Source organism: Rhinopithecus roxellana, chromosome 7 (genome assembly GCF_007565055.1).
Source record: "Rhinopithecus roxellana isolate Shanxi Qingling chromosome 7, ASM756505v1, whole genome shotgun sequence".
Lineage (NCBI taxonomy): Eukaryota > Metazoa > Chordata > Mammalia > Primates > Cercopithecidae > Rhinopithecus > Rhinopithecus roxellana.
Window position 1 is genome coordinate 94,480,933 of NC_044555.1, and position 17,812 is coordinate 94,498,744.

The 17,812-nt window shown below is 42.1% G+C and overlaps 1 protein-coding gene across 1 annotated transcript; it reads right to left on the reverse strand.

Moving 5' to 3' along the window:
* Window positions 1-5,989: 5,989 nt before the first annotated feature.
* On the reverse strand, window positions 5,990-15,811 carry LOC115898628 (cancer/testis antigen family 45 member A10-like). Its single transcript, XM_030933652.1, has 5 exons — window positions 15,576-15,811; window positions 9,974-10,148; window positions 7,787-8,035; window positions 7,312-7,405; window positions 5,990-6,089 (listed from the first exon to the last, which is right to left on the reverse strand). The coding sequence occupies exons 2-5, from the start codon at window positions 10,140-10,142 to the stop codon at window positions 5,990-5,992; spliced, it is 612 nt and encodes a 203-aa protein (XP_030789512.1). The 5' UTR covers window positions 10,143-10,148; window positions 15,576-15,811.
* Window positions 15,812-17,812: the final 2,001 nt, after the last annotated feature.

Genomic DNA, 17,812 nt, shown 5'->3' on the forward strand with positions numbered 1-17,812 from the left:
CCTACAGCTTTGTTCTTTTTCTTTAGGATTGTCTTGGCAATGCGGGCTCTTTTTGCTTCCATATGAACTTTAAAGTAGTTTTCTCCAATTCTGTGAAGAAAGTCATTGGTAGCTTGATGGGGATGGCATTGAATCTCTAAATTGACTTGGGCAGTATGGCCATTTTCATGAGACTGATTCTTCGTATCCATGAGCATGGAATGTTCCTCCATTTGTTTGTGTCCTCTTGTATTTCACTGAGCAGTGGTTTGTAGTTCTCCTTGAAGAGGTCCTTCACATCCCTTGTAAGTTGGATTCCTAGGTATTTTGTTCTCTTTGAAGCAATTGTGAATGGGAGTTCACTCATGATTTGGCTCTCTGTTTGCCTGTTATTGGTGTATAGGAATGGTTGTGATTTTTGCACACTGATTTTGTATCCTGAGACTTTGCTTATCAGCTTAAGGACTTTTTGGGCTGAGACGATGGAGTTTTCTAAATATACAGTCATGTCATCTGCAAACAGCGACAATTTGACTTCCTCTTTTCCTAATTGAATACCTTTTATTTCTTTCTCTTGCCTGATTGCCCTGGCCAGGACTTCCAACACAATGCTGAATAGGAGTGGTGAGAGAAGGCATCCCTGTCTTGGGCCAGTTTTCAAAGGGAATGCTTCCAGTTTTTGCCCATTCGGTATGACATTGGCTGTGGGTTTGTCATAAATAGCTCTTATCATTTTGAGATACGTCCCATCAATATCTAGTTTATTGAGAACTTTTAGCATGAAGGGCTGTTGAATTCTGTCAAAGGCCTTTTCTGCATCTATTGAGATAATCATGTGGTTTTTGCCTTTGGTTCTGTTTATATGATGGATTGCATTTATTGCTTTGCATATGTTGAACCAGACTTGCATCCCAGGGGTGAAGCCAACTTGATCGCGGTGGATAAGCTTTTTGATGTGCTGCTGGATTCGGTTTGCCAGTTTTATTGAGGATCACGCTGGCCTCATAAAATGAATTAGGGAGGATTCCCTCTTTTTCTACTGATTGGAATAGTTTCAGAAGGAATGGTACCAGCTCATCTTTGTATCTCTGGTAGAATTCGGCTGTGAATCCATCTGGTCGTGGACTTTGTTTGGTAGGCTATTAATTATTGCCTCAATTTCAGAACCTATTATTGGTCTATTCAGGGATTCAAATTCTCCTGGTTTAGTCTTGGGAGGGTGTATGTGTCCAGGAATTCCATTTCTTCTAGGTTTTCTAGTTTATTTGCATTGATGTGTTTATAGTATCTCTGATGGTAGTTTGTATTTCTATGGGATCAGTGGTAATATCCTCTTTATCATTTTTTGTTGTGTCTATTTGATTATTCTCTCTTTTCTTCTTTATTAGTCTTGCTAGCAGTCTATCAATTTTGTTGATCTTTTCAAAAACTCAGCTCCTGGATTCATTGAATTTTTTAAGGGTCTTTTTGTGTCTCTATCTCCTTCAGTTCTGCTCTGATCTTAGTTATTTCTTGCCTTCTGCTAGCTTTTGAATGTGTTTGCTCTTGCTTCTCTAGTTCTCTTAATTGTGATGTTAGGGTGTCAATTTTAGATCTTTCCTGCTTTCTCTTGTCGGCATTTAGTGCTACAAATTTCCCTGGACACCACTGCTTTAAATAAGTCCCAGAGATTCTGGTATGTTGTGTTTTCGTTCTTATTGGTTTCAAAGAACATCTTTATTTCTGCCTTCATTTTGTTATGTACCCAGTAGTCATTCAGGAGTTGGTTGTTCAGTTTCCATATAGTTGAGTGGTTTTGAGGGAGTTTTTTTTTTTAATTTTTTTTTTTATTATTATACTTTAAGTTCTAGGGTACATGTGCATAACATGTAGGTTTGTTACATATGTATACTTGTGCCATGTTGGTGTGCTGCACCCATCAACTCGTCAGCACCCATCAATTCATCATTTATATCAAGTACAACTCCCAATACAATCCCTCCCCCCGCCCCCCTCCCCATGATAGGCCCTGGTGTGTGATGTTCCCCTTCCCGAGGGAGTTTCTTAATCCTGAGTTCTAGTTTGATTGCACTGTGGTCTGAGAGGCAGTTTGTTATGATTTCTGTTCTTTTACATTTGCTGAGGATTGTTTTACTTCCAACTATGTGGTCAATTTTGGAATAACTACGAGGTGGTGCTGAGAAGAATGTATACTCTGTTGACTTGGGGTGGAGAGTTCTATAGATGTCTATTAGGTCCACTTGGTGCAGAGCTGAGTTCAATTCCTGGATATTCTTGTTAATTTTCTGTCTCGTTGATCTGTCTAATGTTGACAGTGGGATGTTAAAGTCTCCCATTATTATTGTGTGGGAGTCTAAATCTCTTTGTTGGTCTCTAAGGACTTGCTTTATGAATCTGGGTGCTCCTGTATGGGTGCCTATGTATTTAGGAGAGTTAGCTCTTCTTGTTGAATTGATCTCCTTACCATTACGTAATGGCCTCCGTTGTCTCTTTTGATCTTTGTTGGTTTAAAGTCTGTTTTGTCAGAGACTAGGATTGCAACCCCTGCTTTTTCTGTTTCTTTGTTTTCCATTTGCTTGGTAGATCTTCCTCCATCCCTTTATTTTGAGTCTACGTGTGTGTCTGCACATGAGATGGGTCTTCTGGATACCGCACACTGATGGGTCTTGACTCTTTATCCAGTTTGCCAGTCTGTGTCTTTTAATTGGAGCATTAGCCCATTTACATTTAAGGTCAATATTTTTATGCATGAATTTGATCCTATCTTTATGATGTTAGCTGATTATTTTGCTTGTTAGTTGATGCAGTTTCTTCCTAGCATCAATGGTCTTTACAATTTGGCATGTTTTTCCAGTGGACTGGTACTGGTTGTTCTTTCCATGTTTACTGCTTCCTTCAGGAACTCTTGTAGGGCAGGCCTGGTGGTGACACAAATCTCTCAGCATTTGCTTGTCTGTAGAGGATTTTATTTCTCCTTCACTTATGAAGCTTAGTTTGGCTGGATATGAAATTCTGGGTTGAAAATTATTTTCTTTAAGAATGACGAATATTGGCCCCCAATCTCTTCTGGCTTGTAGAATTTCTGCTGAGAGATCCGCTGTTAGTCTGATGGTCTTCCCTTTGTGTGTAACCCAACCTTTCTCTCTGGCTGCCCTTAGTTTTTTTCCTTCATTTCAACTTTGGTGAATCTGACAATCATGTATCTTGGAGTTGCCCTTCTCAAGGAGTATCTTTGCGGTGTTCTCTGTATTTCCTGAATTTGAATGTTGGCCTGTCGTGCTGGGTTGGGGAAGTTCCCCTGGATACTCTCCTGAAGAGTGTTTTCCAACTTGGTTCCATTCTCCCCATCATTTTCAGGTACACCAATCAGATGTAGATTTGGTCTTTTCACATAGTCCCCTATTTCTTGGTGGCTTTGTTCATTTATTTTTACTCTTTTTCCTCTAAACTTCTCTTCTCGCTCCATTTCATTCATTGGATCTTCTATCACTGGTACCCTTTCTTCCACTTGATCGAATTGACTACTGAAGCTTGTGCATGCATCACGTAGTTCTCGTGCCATGGTTTTCAGTTCCATCAGGTCATTTAAGGTCTTCTCTACACTGTTTCTTCTAGTTAGCCATTCGTCTAATCTTTTTTCAAGGTTTTTAGCTTCTTTGCGATGGGTTTGAACTTCCTCCTTTAGCTCGGAGAAGTTTATTATTACCCATCGTCTGAAGCCCTCTTCTCTCAACTTGTCAAAGTCATTCTCCATCCAGCTTTGTTCCGTTGCTGACAAGGAGTTGCATTCCCTTGGAGAAGAAGAGGCACTCTGATTAGAATTTTCAGCTTTTCTGCTCCGCTTTCTCCCCATCTTTGTGGTTTTATCTACTTTTGGTCTTTGATGATGGTGACATACAGATGGGGTTTTGGTGTGGATGTCCTTTCTGTTTGTTAGTTTTCCTTCTAACAGTCAGGACCCTGAGCTGCAGGTCTCTTGGAGTTTGCTGGGGGTCCACTCCAGACCTTGTTTGCCTGGTTATCACCAGCAGAGGCTGCAGAACAGCAACTACTGCAGAATGGCAAATGTTGCTGCCTCTCATCCTTCCTCTGGAAGCTTCCTCTCAGAGGGGCACCTGGCTGTATGAGGTGTCAGTCGGCCCCTACTGGGAGGTGTCTCCCAGTTGGGCTACTCGAGGGTCAGGGACCCACTAAGGAGGCAGTCTGTCCGTTCTCAGATCTCAAACTCCATGCTGGGAGAACTACTCTCTTCAAAGCTGTCAGACAGGGATGTTTAAGTCTGCATAAGTTTCTGCTGCCTTTTGTTCAGCCATGCCCTGCCCCCAGAGGTGGAGTCTACAGAGGCAGGCAGGCAGGCCTCATTGAGCTGCAGCCTCCTTAAGCTCCCCCAGTTTGAGCTTCCCGGCCGCTTTGTTTACCTACTCAAGCCTCGGCAATGGTGGACCCCCTCCCCCAGCCTCGCTGCCACCTTGCAGCTCGATCTCAGACTGCTGTGCTAGTGGTAAGCAAGGCTCTGTGGGCATGGGACCCTCTGAGCCAGGCATGGGATATAACCTCCTGGTGTGCTGTTTGCTAAGACTGTTGGAAAAGCGCAGTATTAGGGTGGGAGTGTCCCAATTTTCCAGGAACCATCTGTCATGGATTCCCTTGGCTAGGAAAGGGAATTCCCTGAACCCATGCAATTCCCTGGTGAGGCGATGCCCTGCCCTGCTTCAGCTCACACTCCGTGGACTGCAGTCACTGGTCCAACAAGCCCCAGTGAGATGAACCTGGTTCTTCAGTTGAAAATGCAGAAATCACCCATCTTCTGAATCGCTCACACTGGGAGCTATGGACTGGAGCTTTTCCTATTCGGCCATCTTGGAACCAGAAACAGCCCACACTGCACCAGTTTTAAACATGAAACTCACTTTACAGGAAATGAAGTATGGGAATGGGCTCATGCTAATGGATTTCACCAGTCTTGTAATGTTCCTCAACATCCTGAAGTGGCTGGCTCAATAGAACAGTGGAGTGATCTTTAAAGCCTGAGTTGTAGTTCTAGCTTTGTGGCATTGCCTTGAGGGGCTTGGCTGACAATCTCAGAGGTGGCAATGCTGGATCCCAGCATCAAGTATATGGAACTATTTCTCCCATAGCCACATCTATGTCTTCAAGAATGAAAGAGGTAAGATGCGGGCCTCCTCTCACTATTACTCCTGGGTATCTAGTAGCAAAATTTGTCTTTTGTGCTCAAGAAGCAACTTTGCTTTCAAGAGGCAAACTCTTGGGCTCTGCTGGGCAAGAGGTCCTTAGTTACAAATTGAGAAATTTTTTCAAACGGTGGAATCAAAATGATTCCATTGAAATGAAAATTGTGTCTGACAGCTGACGACTTTGAACTCTTCACTCCTCTCAATCAAGAGACAAAGTAGGGATTCTGCTACTGGCTTGGGTGATGTGAAACTGAGAAAAAAAAGGAGATCAGGTTCCTACTACAGCCAGGGGCTAAGGAAAAGTAAGTCGGATATGTCTAGAGAGCTTCTTAGTCCTCCCGTGTTTTGTGATTAGAGTTAATGGAAAATCACAGCAACCCCATTCAGGCAGGACATCTAATGGTTCAGACTCTTCTATAATGAAGGTTTCAGCCATCCTGCCAGGGCCAAGCTCCATGAACCAACTGACATGCTATCTTAGGGCAAAGGGAATGTGAAATGGGTAGTGAAAGAAGGGCAGTTACAAATACCAGCTTCAACAATGTGAGCTGCTGCAGAAACCACGACTGTAATAGTATTTATCTAATGGGTTAATAATATCTACCAGCATAGGTGGGAATAAAAAACAACCAAAAAACAAGTTATTCTTTCAAATGAAATGCTTAGGGAAAAAGAACAACTTTTACTAACAGAAATTTCTTAGCCTCTGGAAGGCCATTGAGTCAGTAACATATGCCAGGAGACTTCAGCAATATCATGCTCCATTGTAGAAAACAGCAATCTGATCCTTTTCTCTCCTCAATCAATTAATGAGATTATGCATTTGGGTTGCCATAATCCTCCATGGACAAGTACTTCCAAATCATATGCTCCAGTTTCTTCTCAAGGAGCTGAACGAAGTCTCGGCTCATACATCTGAAAAGACAGAGACATGCCATTAACTAAAAGATAGCCAAAGAACCTATGCTGTAGGAAGCACTGTGAAGGATAGAAAGATGAAGTTACAGTCAGCATGGAAATAGAAATTCACCTGCATGGTAAGAGGTAGTCTAGCTGGCAATAACAAATGATGGCGAGGGTGTGGAGAAAAGGGAACCTTCATATACTGTTGGTGGGAATAAAAATTACCACAATGACTACGAAGAACAGTATGGAGGTTCCTCGAAACTCTAAAAATGGAGCTATCATATGGTCCAGGAATCCCACTGCTTGGTATATGCCCAAGAGAAAGGAAGTCAGGGTACCGAAGAGATATCTGCACTCCCATGTTTGTTGCAGCAGCACCATTCACAGTAGCCAAGATTCGGAAGCAACCTAAGTGTCCACTAACAGATGAATGGATAAAAAAATATGGTACATATACACAATAGAGTATTGTTCAGACATAAAAAAAGAATGAGATTCAGTCATTTGCAACAATATGGATGGAATCAAAGGTCATTATGTTAAGTGAAATAAGCCAGGCACAGAAAGACAAACTTTGTACTTTCTCACTTATTTCTGGGAGCAAAAATGTAAAACAACTGAACTAATGGAGACAGAGAGTAGAATGATGGTTACCAGAGGCTGGGAAGGTTAGTGGGGGTGGAGCGTGTGGGAAGTGGGGATGATTAATAGGTAGAAAAATAGAATAAATAAGATGTAGTATTTCATAGCCCAACAGGGTGACTATTGTCGGTAATAATTTAATTGTACATTTAAAAATAATGAAGAGTATAATTGGATTGTCTGTAACACAAAGGATAAAAGCTTGAGGTGATAGATATCCCATTTACCTTGATGTAATTATTACATATTGTTGTCTGTATCACAATATCTCACATACCCCAGAAATATATGCATCTGCTATGTCCGTACAAAAATTTTTTAAAAAGAAGTAGTCTAGCAAATACAAAGACTGTCAATCGAGGGACAATGTGCACCTCAGACTATGGTGAGAATGGAAGTCTCTATAGTCTTCGAAGAATGAGTTAGATTCAGATAACATTAGCCTAAGTAACTGTGGAGACAGCCGTAACTATGAGTGAGGACCAGGGTTTGAGAAACTCAAGGCAGGGGCTGTTCCCCCACGCTCACCCCCAGTACTCTATTGAGTCCAAGTGCTTAAAGAAATTGGACAGTTCCTATTTCTACCCACCTTGCTGCTTCCTTGATGATGGATTCAAAAAATACTTTCTTGACTTCTATAGGTCCTTGCACTCTTTTAAGCAATTTGAAGATCCTTTTGTATTCTGAAGATGTTTAAAAAAAAAAAACCTTCAGTATTATCAAATATAAAGAAGAATAGAAGTGAATCTATATCTCAGCAATCATGCTTCATAGGTTAAAATGTTTTAAATGCTTAAATCAAGATACCCGCACATACAAATCTAAATAATAAAAAAGACACCTGCACATACCTACGAATGGAACTCTTTTAACCATAACCAAGTAAGAAAAGAAAAGCAAAAGGTGTACTATGCTTTAGTCAGAGAAAAGAGGAACCACCATAAACTATGGGCAAACTCAACTCTGGCAAAGAATGAGTCTCAACAGGTAACATGAATATCTTCTGAATCATAGAAAGAGAGCCTTCCTATAGTTTATGAAACAGATATTCTTATACTACTTACTTCGTCCAATGCTTTGGATTTCCTTCACTATTTGATGTTTTATATCAGCATTAATTTCTTCTTGGCTTTTGGGTAAAGGGACTATTTCTCTGCATTTTAGGTCATCTCCAGAGAAATTGCTGGTAACAATTCCTCCCACAGGTGCATTGCTACCAGGTTTCTGCATCAGCTTATCTTTGCTGAAACCAGCGAAGTCATCAATCTGAGAATCCAATTGGATGGGTGGAATACCATCTCCTGTCTTAAGCTCTAGTGAAACAGATTTTGACAAAAAGCCATCAGTTGGTGTTTGACCATTTTCTTTCCCCTCCACATAGATATCATGAATGACAGATCTGGAAACCAAACTGAGAAGCTGAGCTGTGAGAAATGTGTGTTTCATCACCCCTCTGGGTACATCTATGTGCTCCTCAGTTTCTAGGGAATTATTTCTTTCATAAATGGGAGGATATACCGGGGGAAATCTGAGACCTGATGAACTGAGGCCAGGACACATAATACAATAAAACCACCTCTTATTTTCTGGCCCTATGAATAGATATGGAAATCAAGTAAGACAGTACAACTCTAAAGCAACATTCACAGATCCCTGGTACTCATGGGATAGTTTCAGTTTGTTATGCTTTACAAGTTGAAAGCAGCAGGTCTCACTTGATATCAAGATTTCCCAAATTTACTTACAAACCACCAGGCTTTACTGAGCTGGAAGCCAGACAGCTGGGATACACCTCAAGCAGCCTCCTCTCTACGTCAAATATATTCTGGGAAAATAGAGGTGGCCATTACTGCTGAAAGTTCTATACGCACTCCATCACCAAAAAATCCCTTTTAGTGTATGATTTTCCTCATCCTTCCTTTCTGTCTCAGAAAAGTGACTTTCTTTTCACTTCAGGTCTGACACCTCTCATTTATTCATCGTCTGTGGCAGGCAGCATGCCAGGAGCTGGGGATCAGCAGTAAACAGCCCAGAGAGCAACATTCCCTGCCCTTGTGGAGCTCACATCCTCATGTGGGGCAGTCAGACAGCACACGCACAATGAGCAAATGAAACAAACAGCGTTGGGCTGGTGGTAGGGAAGCAGTCCACAGGCCTGTGGGCAACAGCAGCAGAGGGAGCCCCAGGAGTTGCCGCTGGTTGGGCAGAGCCTTCTGTGGAGGTACCCTTGGGCAGGGCTTGAAGGAAGAAGCAGAGCTGCCTGCACAGAGGCAGAGGGGGAGTTCCAGGTTGCTGTGAGGCCAAGGGTATGGGCTGGAGTGGGGATGGATCAGGCACTACGGGGTGAAGGACAGAAGCAGACAGAGTCAGGAGATGGATGCGGCCTGTGTGAGGAGAGGGTGACGGAGGCCAGGCCATGCAGAACCTCGCAGACCAAAGCTGGTTCACAGTCGGTTCTGAGTGCTAAGGAGAGTGGAGGATGGGTTTTCAGGAGTGACATGGCATGATGTGATTTACACGCCAACATGATGACCTGGCTGCCGGGTTGGAGCGTATGTGTTCGATGGGGACAATAATGGGAAATGTGGAGGTATCACGGGAGCTCAGTGATTGATCATGGCAGACTGGAACAGAAGGAGAAAGAGAGATGCTGGGGTTCAGAAATTTTTTACAGTATTTAGAGAAGAGAAGAAAAAGAAAGACAGAAAAAAAGAATGATAGGGGTCGGATGCAGTGGCTCGTGCCTGTAATTCCAGCACTTTGGGAGGCTGAGGTGGGTAGATCACCTGAGGTGAGGAGTTCGAGACCAGCCTGGCTGATATGGCAAAACTCCATCTCTACTAAAATTACAAAAATTAGCTGGGTGTGGTGGCTGGTGCTTGTAATCCCAGCTACTTGGGAGGCTGCAGCAGGAGAATCACCTGAAAGGAGGAGACTGAGGTTTCAGTGAGCCGAGATCATGTCACTGGACTCTAGCTTGGCCAAGAAGAACGAAACTGCATCTCAAGAAAAAAATGATAGGGATTCACCAATACGGACGAGAAATTAAAAAAAAAATTGTGGAAAATGGAAATGCTAGAAGGTTTTCATGAAGAAGCGAGTGAACAACTGTCAAATGGTGCTGAGAATTTAATGGCAATGTCAGCTGAAACCGTTGACCTTGACAAGGACAGTTTCTCTGGAGGGGATGAGACAAGAGGCCGACTGCACTGGATACAGCATGAAGAGGAGGTGAGGACAGGCTTACTTACTCTTTTCTTTGGACATGGCAGAGCCTGCAGTAAGGCTGTCTCCTGCTCCGTGTTTCCTTGCCAACAGGGCCATCCTCTGCCTTTTCTGATATGAAGGACTGTCACATTCCCTGGGACGTTTAAACACGGGTTCAGGATCCACAGCCACCTTCTCTGTTTTATCGGTCATTGTTTCCTGAAAAACATCAATGAACATATTCCATTCATGACAAAAATCTAACAATCACAAAACGGCAAACTGTCTTCATATGTGTATACAACCAAGACTTTGAATCATTAATTTCACTTTTAATCATGAGCCAAGATTTACGAAGTCTCAACAAACACTGTTCTCAGGAAAAGAAACCTAATTTTAATGTACACTAAGTAAAAAAAGAAGAAAGATGGTATAACCAAATCAGTCAGAATGCTTGCGGAATAAGCAGCTGTCATCAAACAAAAACAGATGAAAATATTATTACCTATTTGAAGATGTGTAAGCCAATCTGTATTAACCCTTATTAGGAAAAATAGATGTATAAAGCAATCTGTATTAACCCTTACTATACATTATGTTTTAAATTAAATATATTATACATTATATTATACATCATATATATTTAATATATAAGTATTTATACTTATATATTCAAATAGATGTATAAACCAATCTGTAGTAACCCGTATTAGGAACTCTTATTAGAAGACTGATAAAAAACTGATAACAACATCTGACAAGGACTTTAGAAGAAAGAAAAACTACAAGATCAAGGCAAAAATACAAGCCAAGATCACCCCTGAACTCAGACACAAAAATTCCAAATTAAAGGTGAGCAAATAAAATGCAATAGTACTTAAAAAGGACATACATCAGCCATGGTGGAGTATATTGCAGAAAGACAACATAATGATTTAACATTTGAAAATCAATAAATGTAATGCACCACATTAACAACAACGACAACAAAAACAGGGAAACACCACATGATCATTTTCATACATGGGTCAATGTTTAAAGTCCATTCGTGATAAAAAACTATCACCAACTTAGAAAAAAGGGCAACATTCCTATTCTGGTTAGCATATGTACAAAAAAATAGTAAATGCGATACTTCGTAGTGACGTATCAGTATTTTCTCCCTGAGTTTAAAAACAAGACAAAGATGTCCACTATCCATTCACAATTTACTGGAGGTTCTAAAAGAGCAGTAGCATCAGGAAAATATAATAGGTTTAAAATTTGGAAAGAAATAAAACTGTCAATATTCACAGATGACATTGTTCTGTACATAGAAAATGCAGAAGAATAAAATCATTATGTTTAATAAGCAAATTTAGTCAACTTACTAGATAGAATAAAAACCAACGGCATTTCCATATAATTAATAGCAACAAAAAATTAGAATATGAGATTTCAAATGTCATTAAAAACAGTACCAAAACCATCAAATATTTAAGAATAAATCTAACCCAGATGTGCTAGAGTACTACACAAAAATTATAAAACATCACTCAGAGAAATTCAAGACTGCAGTAGATGAAGAAAAATATTCTTTCCATGCATTGGAAGACTTTTTTTTTTTTTTTTTTTTTTTTTGAGATGGAGCCTCACTCTGTCGCCCAGGCTAGAGTGGAATGGCACCGTCTCTGCTCACTGCAAACTCTACCTCCTGGGTTCAAGCGATTCTCCTGCTTCAGCCTCCCAAGTAGCTGAGATTACAGGCGCCTGCCATGACGCCTGGCTAATTTTTGTATTTTTAGTACAGACGAGGTTTCGCTATGTTAGCCGTACTGGTCTCGAACTCCTGACCTCAAGTGATCCATTTGACTCGGCCTCCCAAAGTGTTGGGATTACAGGCGTGAGCCACCGCCCCTGGCCGGAAGACATTATTAAGATACATTATTGTCAAGTCTCTCAGAATGATCATAGCAATCATATTTAAAATTCCACTATGTTAACAAAAGTTTTTCTGGAAATTGACAAGCAGATCATTTTTTAAGTACATGGAAATTAAAGATTTGGAAAAGTCAAGTTTTTTTAAGTCAAGGAAAAGACAAAGTTTTTTTAAGAAAAAGAACTGGCTAGGTGCAGTGGCTCATGCCTGTAATCCCAGCACTTTGGGAGGCTGAGGCGGGCAGATCACAAGGTCAGGAGATCCTGGCTAACATGGTGAAACCCCATCTCCACTGAAAATACAAAAAATTACTTGGACATGGTGGCGGGCACCTCTAGTCCCAGCTACTTAGGAGGCTGAGGCAGGAGAACGGCGTGAACACAGGAGGCAAAGCTTGCAGTGAGCCGAGATCACGCCACTGTACTCCAGCCTGGGCGACAGAGCGGGACTCTGTCTCAAACAAACAAACAAACAACAACAAAAAGAACTGAGTTAGTAGAAATGCACTACTATGTATGAAATTTACCATAAAGATAGAGTAATTAAAACAGTACGGTATCAGAGCAATGACAGGCAAATACACAAAGGGAAGAGGACACAGAGGCCAGAAAAAATCTGGCAATACAAAATACAGAAGAGCTGTAAATCAATGTGGAAAGGACAGTGCTTTTCATAAATGCACTTGATAAATGCAGGGAAAATACAAACCTTGACTCTTACCTCTTCCCACTCCACAGAACTTTGTTAAAGATGGATAGACAATCTAGTAAGCACTTAAGATATTGTCTTCACAACTATAGAATAGGCAAAGATGTTTTAGTGAGGATAAACAAGCACTAACCATAAAGAATGAATTCTTTAATTAGACATAATTAAATGGAAAACTTCCATTCCTCAAAGACACTATTAAGATACTGAAAACAAAGCATGTTTATAGATTATATATTATGTATTATATGGTATAGGCTATATATAAAAATATATATTAATTACACACACATATACATATATATCTGGCAACAAATGAGTGGAATCCAGAATATATCCAGAACTACAAATCAATTTCTAAAAAACAAACATCCCAATAAAATTTGGGAGGAAAAGCTGAATATGCACTTCATAAGAGTCATACTCAAATGGCTAATAATCACATCAAATATATCTGGTCTCTGACTTTACTCCATTCCATGAGAATTTATTTCAGATGATTGGGAGATCTAGAAGAAAACTTAGAATATTATCATCATGAGTGTAAATGAGTTTAACCATTGTGGAAGACAGCGTGGTGATTCCCAAAGGATCTAGAACCAGAAATACCATCTGACCCAGCAATCTCATCACTAGGTATGCACCCAAAGGATTTTAAATCATTCCACTATAAAGACACACGCACACGTATGTTTATTATAGCACTATTCACAGCAGCAGAGACTTGGAACCAACCCAAATGCCCATCAATGATAGACTGGATAAAGATAATGTGGTACATATACACCACGGAATACTCTGCAGCCATGAAAAAGAATGAGTTCATGTCCTTTGAAGGTACCGGTGTCAGCAAAGCTAACACAGGAACAGAAAACCAAACACCACTTGTGTCTCACTCATAAGTGGGAGTTGAACAATGAGAACACATGGACGCTGGGAGGAAAACATCACACAGCAGGGCCTGTCAGGGGTTGGGGGGCTAGGGGAGGGAAAGCATTAGAGAAATACCTAATGTAGCTGACAGGTCGATGGGTGCAGCAAACCACCATGGCACATGTCTACCTATGTAACAAACCTGCACATTCTGCACATGTGTCCCAGAACTTAAAGTATAATAATAATAAAAAAAAAATTGTCATAATGGCATTGGGTGAGGCAAAGATGTTTCTTAAAATAATAAAAAGCAAGAGCCATAAATAATACACTGATTAATAAAATTAAGAGAATCTGTTCATCTAAAACACATTGAGATCGTGTAAAAGCAAAAAAGATTTATAGAAGATACTAAAATTGTATATGTATTTTTATATATGTACATATATGCCTGTGTGCATGGGTGTATAACTCAAATACAGAATATATGGAAACTACAAATCCATTTTTGAAATGCAAACATCTTAGTAAAAGCTGGGGGAAAATACCTGAAAAGGAACTTCATAAAAGACAAAGTTAAATGACCAATAAACACATAAAATGGTGCAAAAAAACAAACAAACAAAAAAAAACATAAAACGATAAATAGCTGGGTGTGGTGGCACTGCAAGCCAGCCTGGGCGACAGATGGAGACCCCATCTCAAAAGACAAACAAAAATCAATACATAAAAACAATTTTCAAAAAGGTGCTCGATCGGCCGGGCGCAGTGGCTCAAGCCTGTAATCCCAGCACTTTGGGAGGCCGAGACGGGTGGATCACGAGGTCAGGAGATCGAGACCATCCTGGCTAACACCTTGAAACCCTGTCTCTACTAAAAAAATACAAAAAAAAAAAAAAAAAAAACTAGCCGGGCGAGGTGGGCGGGCGCCTGTAGTCCCAGCTACTCGGGAGGCTGAGGCAAGGAGAATGGCGTAAACCCGGGAGGCGGAGCTTGCAGTGAGCTGAGATCCGGCCACTGCACTCCAGCCTGGGGTGATAGAGCGAGACTCCGTCTCAAAAAAAAAAAAAAAAAAAAAAAAAGGTGCTCGATCTCATTAATCAGCAGAGAAATGCGAGTGTAGACATAAGGTGAGATCACTGCACCCCCATCAGACTGCTGGAATGAAAGACTAACTGTATTGCGAGTTTTCAATGTGGCACAGCTGGAACCTTCGAATATTTCTGGACCCCCATTCCTGCACAGACACCTGAGGCTGTGGCTGAAAAGGTCAGATAGAATCCCCGCGAAGAGTTCCTTCAGAATTGAGATCAACCGACCGAGGAAAAGCACCCCAACCTTGGGCAGAACAGCGTTCTCAAGGTCACATGACCTCCTTCATGGCTGACACAGAGCTCCCTGAGTCTCTCCATGGGCTTAGAGAATCCAAGGAACAGCACCCCATTTCCCCTGCGGCACCAGGATAGAGCACCCACAGATAATAATTTTAGAAACCTAGCACCAAGAGAAAGCATATAGTAAACGTCTACATCAGGGAAAAGCAGAACCAGGTAAAAGCTAACACATTCTACCTGAGAGTGAGCAACATTGAAGGACAAATTGCGCCCCACGGCCGACATCAGCATCCTAGGAAGAGTCCTCGGGGGTCGAGATAAAGCCCCCAACAGGTGACCCACAAGGCTGCGATCATGCGTCTGGGGCACAGCCCACCCCACCACGTTCCATGAGCACAGACGGGTCCCCAAGGCAGAATGCCCCCTCAAGACGGCAACTGAGCGGGAAAGAAACGCCAGGGCACCCAAGGCCGACACAGGCAACCAGGTATGCCCCCCATCCCCGGTCTCAGGTCATTTCAGTAGGAAAAAGTCCCTAGCATCACCGAGAGGGAGCCCACAAGAAAGCCCCCCAGCCCAACAACAGATAGCCGAGACCGGGTGCCCACGGAAAACGCTCCCCCACGGCTAACACAGGCTCCCATGGCGTGTTTCCAGAGCGGAGCCACTTCCCCAAGGGAGCCCTACCACACACCGGTCAGAGAACACCACAGAAAAGATGCTTTCCAAGGAAGAAAGGACACTTTCCGGGATGAAATTAAAAGTATCCAGGGAAAAAAAACTGCCCACTCATAGTCCTGAAGAAGTCCTGACCTTGCTGGAAGAGAGACGTCGGCACCGTCACAAAATGGCAGTGAAGCTGTGGCGCCTCCCTACTGGTGGCACTTATAGAAACCTGCCCTCTGGGAGTTGTGGGGAAATGTGCCCCCTAGGGCACCTGGGAGTGATGTGCATGAGGAGGCGTCTCACCAGAAGCAGCGATCCGTTCGGCCCAAGGAGGATGGAAGGAAGGGAAATAGCCAGCCACAGCGTGCCTGCCCCAGCCGAACATTGGGAAACCTGTTGGGGGCACCAGGGTCCTGAGGAGAAAGCCTCGTGCCCCAGAGAACCAGGAAACGCACCCTTCTCCTTCGCTGACTCTGTCGCCTTCTACAGGCGACCTTTAGTAACAACTGCACAGCAACATAAGCAGAGGAACACAGAACCTTCTCACACAGCGGGATGAAATCGCCTGGGTAACAGTGAGTCCCCGGCTCTACAAGCAACCAACCAATCAAAAAAAAAAGAGAAAAGAAGAGAGAGAGAGAGAGAGAGAGAGAGAGAGAGAGAAGAGAGAGAGAGAGAAGAAGAGAAGAAAGCGAAGAGAAGAGAAGAGAGAGAAAGAGAAGAGAAGAGAGAAATATACGAGAAGAAAAGAAAGAGAAAGAAGAAGAAGAAGAAAGGAAGGAAGGAAGGAAGGAGAAGGAAGAAGGAAAGGAAGGAAGAAGGAAGGAAGAGAAGAAAGAAGGAGAAGAAGAGGAAGGAAGAAGAAAGAAAAAGAAGAAAGAAAGAAGGAAGAAGAAGAAGAACAGAAAGAAAGAAAGAAGAAAGAAAGAAAGAAAGAAAGAAAGAAAGAAAGAAAGAAGAAAGAAAAGAGAAAAGAGAAAGAGCAAAAATCAGCCCGGCATGGTGGCGAATGCCTGTGGTCCCAACTACCCGGGAAGTTGAGGTGGGAAGATCCTTGAACCCAGGAGGTGGAGGTAGCAGTGAGCCACTGCACTCCAGTCCAGATAATAGAGGAGACTCCATCTCAAAAAAAAAAAAGAAAGAAAAGAAAAAAGAAAAAAGAAAAGCAAAGAAAAATAAAATAAACAGCAACAAAAACCGAAATTTTCATTTGAGGGAGTTGTGTTTTAAAGTCAACTCCGACCAGGCACAGTGGCTCACACCTGTCATCTCAGCACTTCGGGAAGCCAAAGTGGCTAGAACACCTGAGGTGAGGAGCTCAAGACCAGTCTGACCAACATGGTGAATTCCGTCTCTACTAAAAATACAGAAAATTATCCAGGCGTGGTGGTGCGCACCTGTAGTCCCACCAGCTACTTGGGAGGCTGAGGCAGGAGAATCACTTGAACTGGGGAGGCAGAGTTTGCAGTGAGCTGAGATCACACCACTGCATTCCAGCCTGGGTAAAAGAGTGAGACTCTGTCTAGAAATAAAAATAAATAAATAAATAAATAAATAAATAAAAATAAAGCCAACCTCTATCTGTTAAAGGTAACCATTATTGTTAATTGATAAGAAAAATGAGGGCCCCAGTGCGGTGGCTCACGCCTGTAATCCCAGCAATTTGGGGAGGCCAAGATAGGTGGATTCCTTGAGCCCAGGAGTTCAAGAGCAGCCTGGGCAGTATGGTGAAACCCTGTCTTTACACAAAATACACAAATTAGCTGAGCGTGTACCTGTGCTCCCAGCTGCTTGGGAGGCTTGAGACCAGGAGGTTGAGGCTGCATTGACCTTTGATCGCACCACTGCACTACAGCCTGGGTGACTGAGTGAGACTGTAAAAACCAAACAAACAAGAAAAGAAGAAAGAAAGAAAACAAGAAAGGAGGGGAAACCTTAATATATTGCATCTATTAATCATTTTAATATGGAACTTTGTATATTTTTCCACCTTTTTTATTTTCTTGAGACAGAATCTGGCTCTGTTGCCCAGGCTGGAGTGCAGTGGCACGATCTCGGCTCACTGCTACCTCTGCCTCCCAGGTTCAAGCGATTCTCCTTCCTCAGCCTCCCGAGAAGCTGGGATTACAGGCATGCACCATCACGCCTGGCTAATTTTTGTATTCTTAGTAGAAACCGTATTTCACAATGTTGGCCAGGCTGGTCTCAGACTTCTGACTTTAAGTGAATCATCTGCCTTGGTCTCCCAAAGTGCTAGGATTACAGGTGTGAGCCACTGCGCCTGGACCATTTTTCCACTTTCACAACTTATTTTAAGTGCAGCAAAATTTACTTGAATAGTCCATAGTGGCAAAAAAATATTACAGCAAAATTTTAGAGTTTTA

Coding starts and splice junctions, on each gene's coding strand:
- LOC115898628 (XM_030933652.1), bottom strand. CDS start 10,142: ATGACCGATAAAACAGAGAAGGTGGCTGTGGATCCTGAACCCGTGTTT. Junction 8,036..9,973: donor TGCCATGTCCAAAGAAAAGA/GTAAGTAAGCCT, acceptor CTGTTTCACTAG/AGCTTAAGACAGGAGATGGT. Junction 6,090..7,311: donor ATCATCAAGGAAGCAGCAAG/GTGGGTAGAAAT, acceptor CTGTCTTTTCAG/ATGTATGAGCCGAGACTTCG.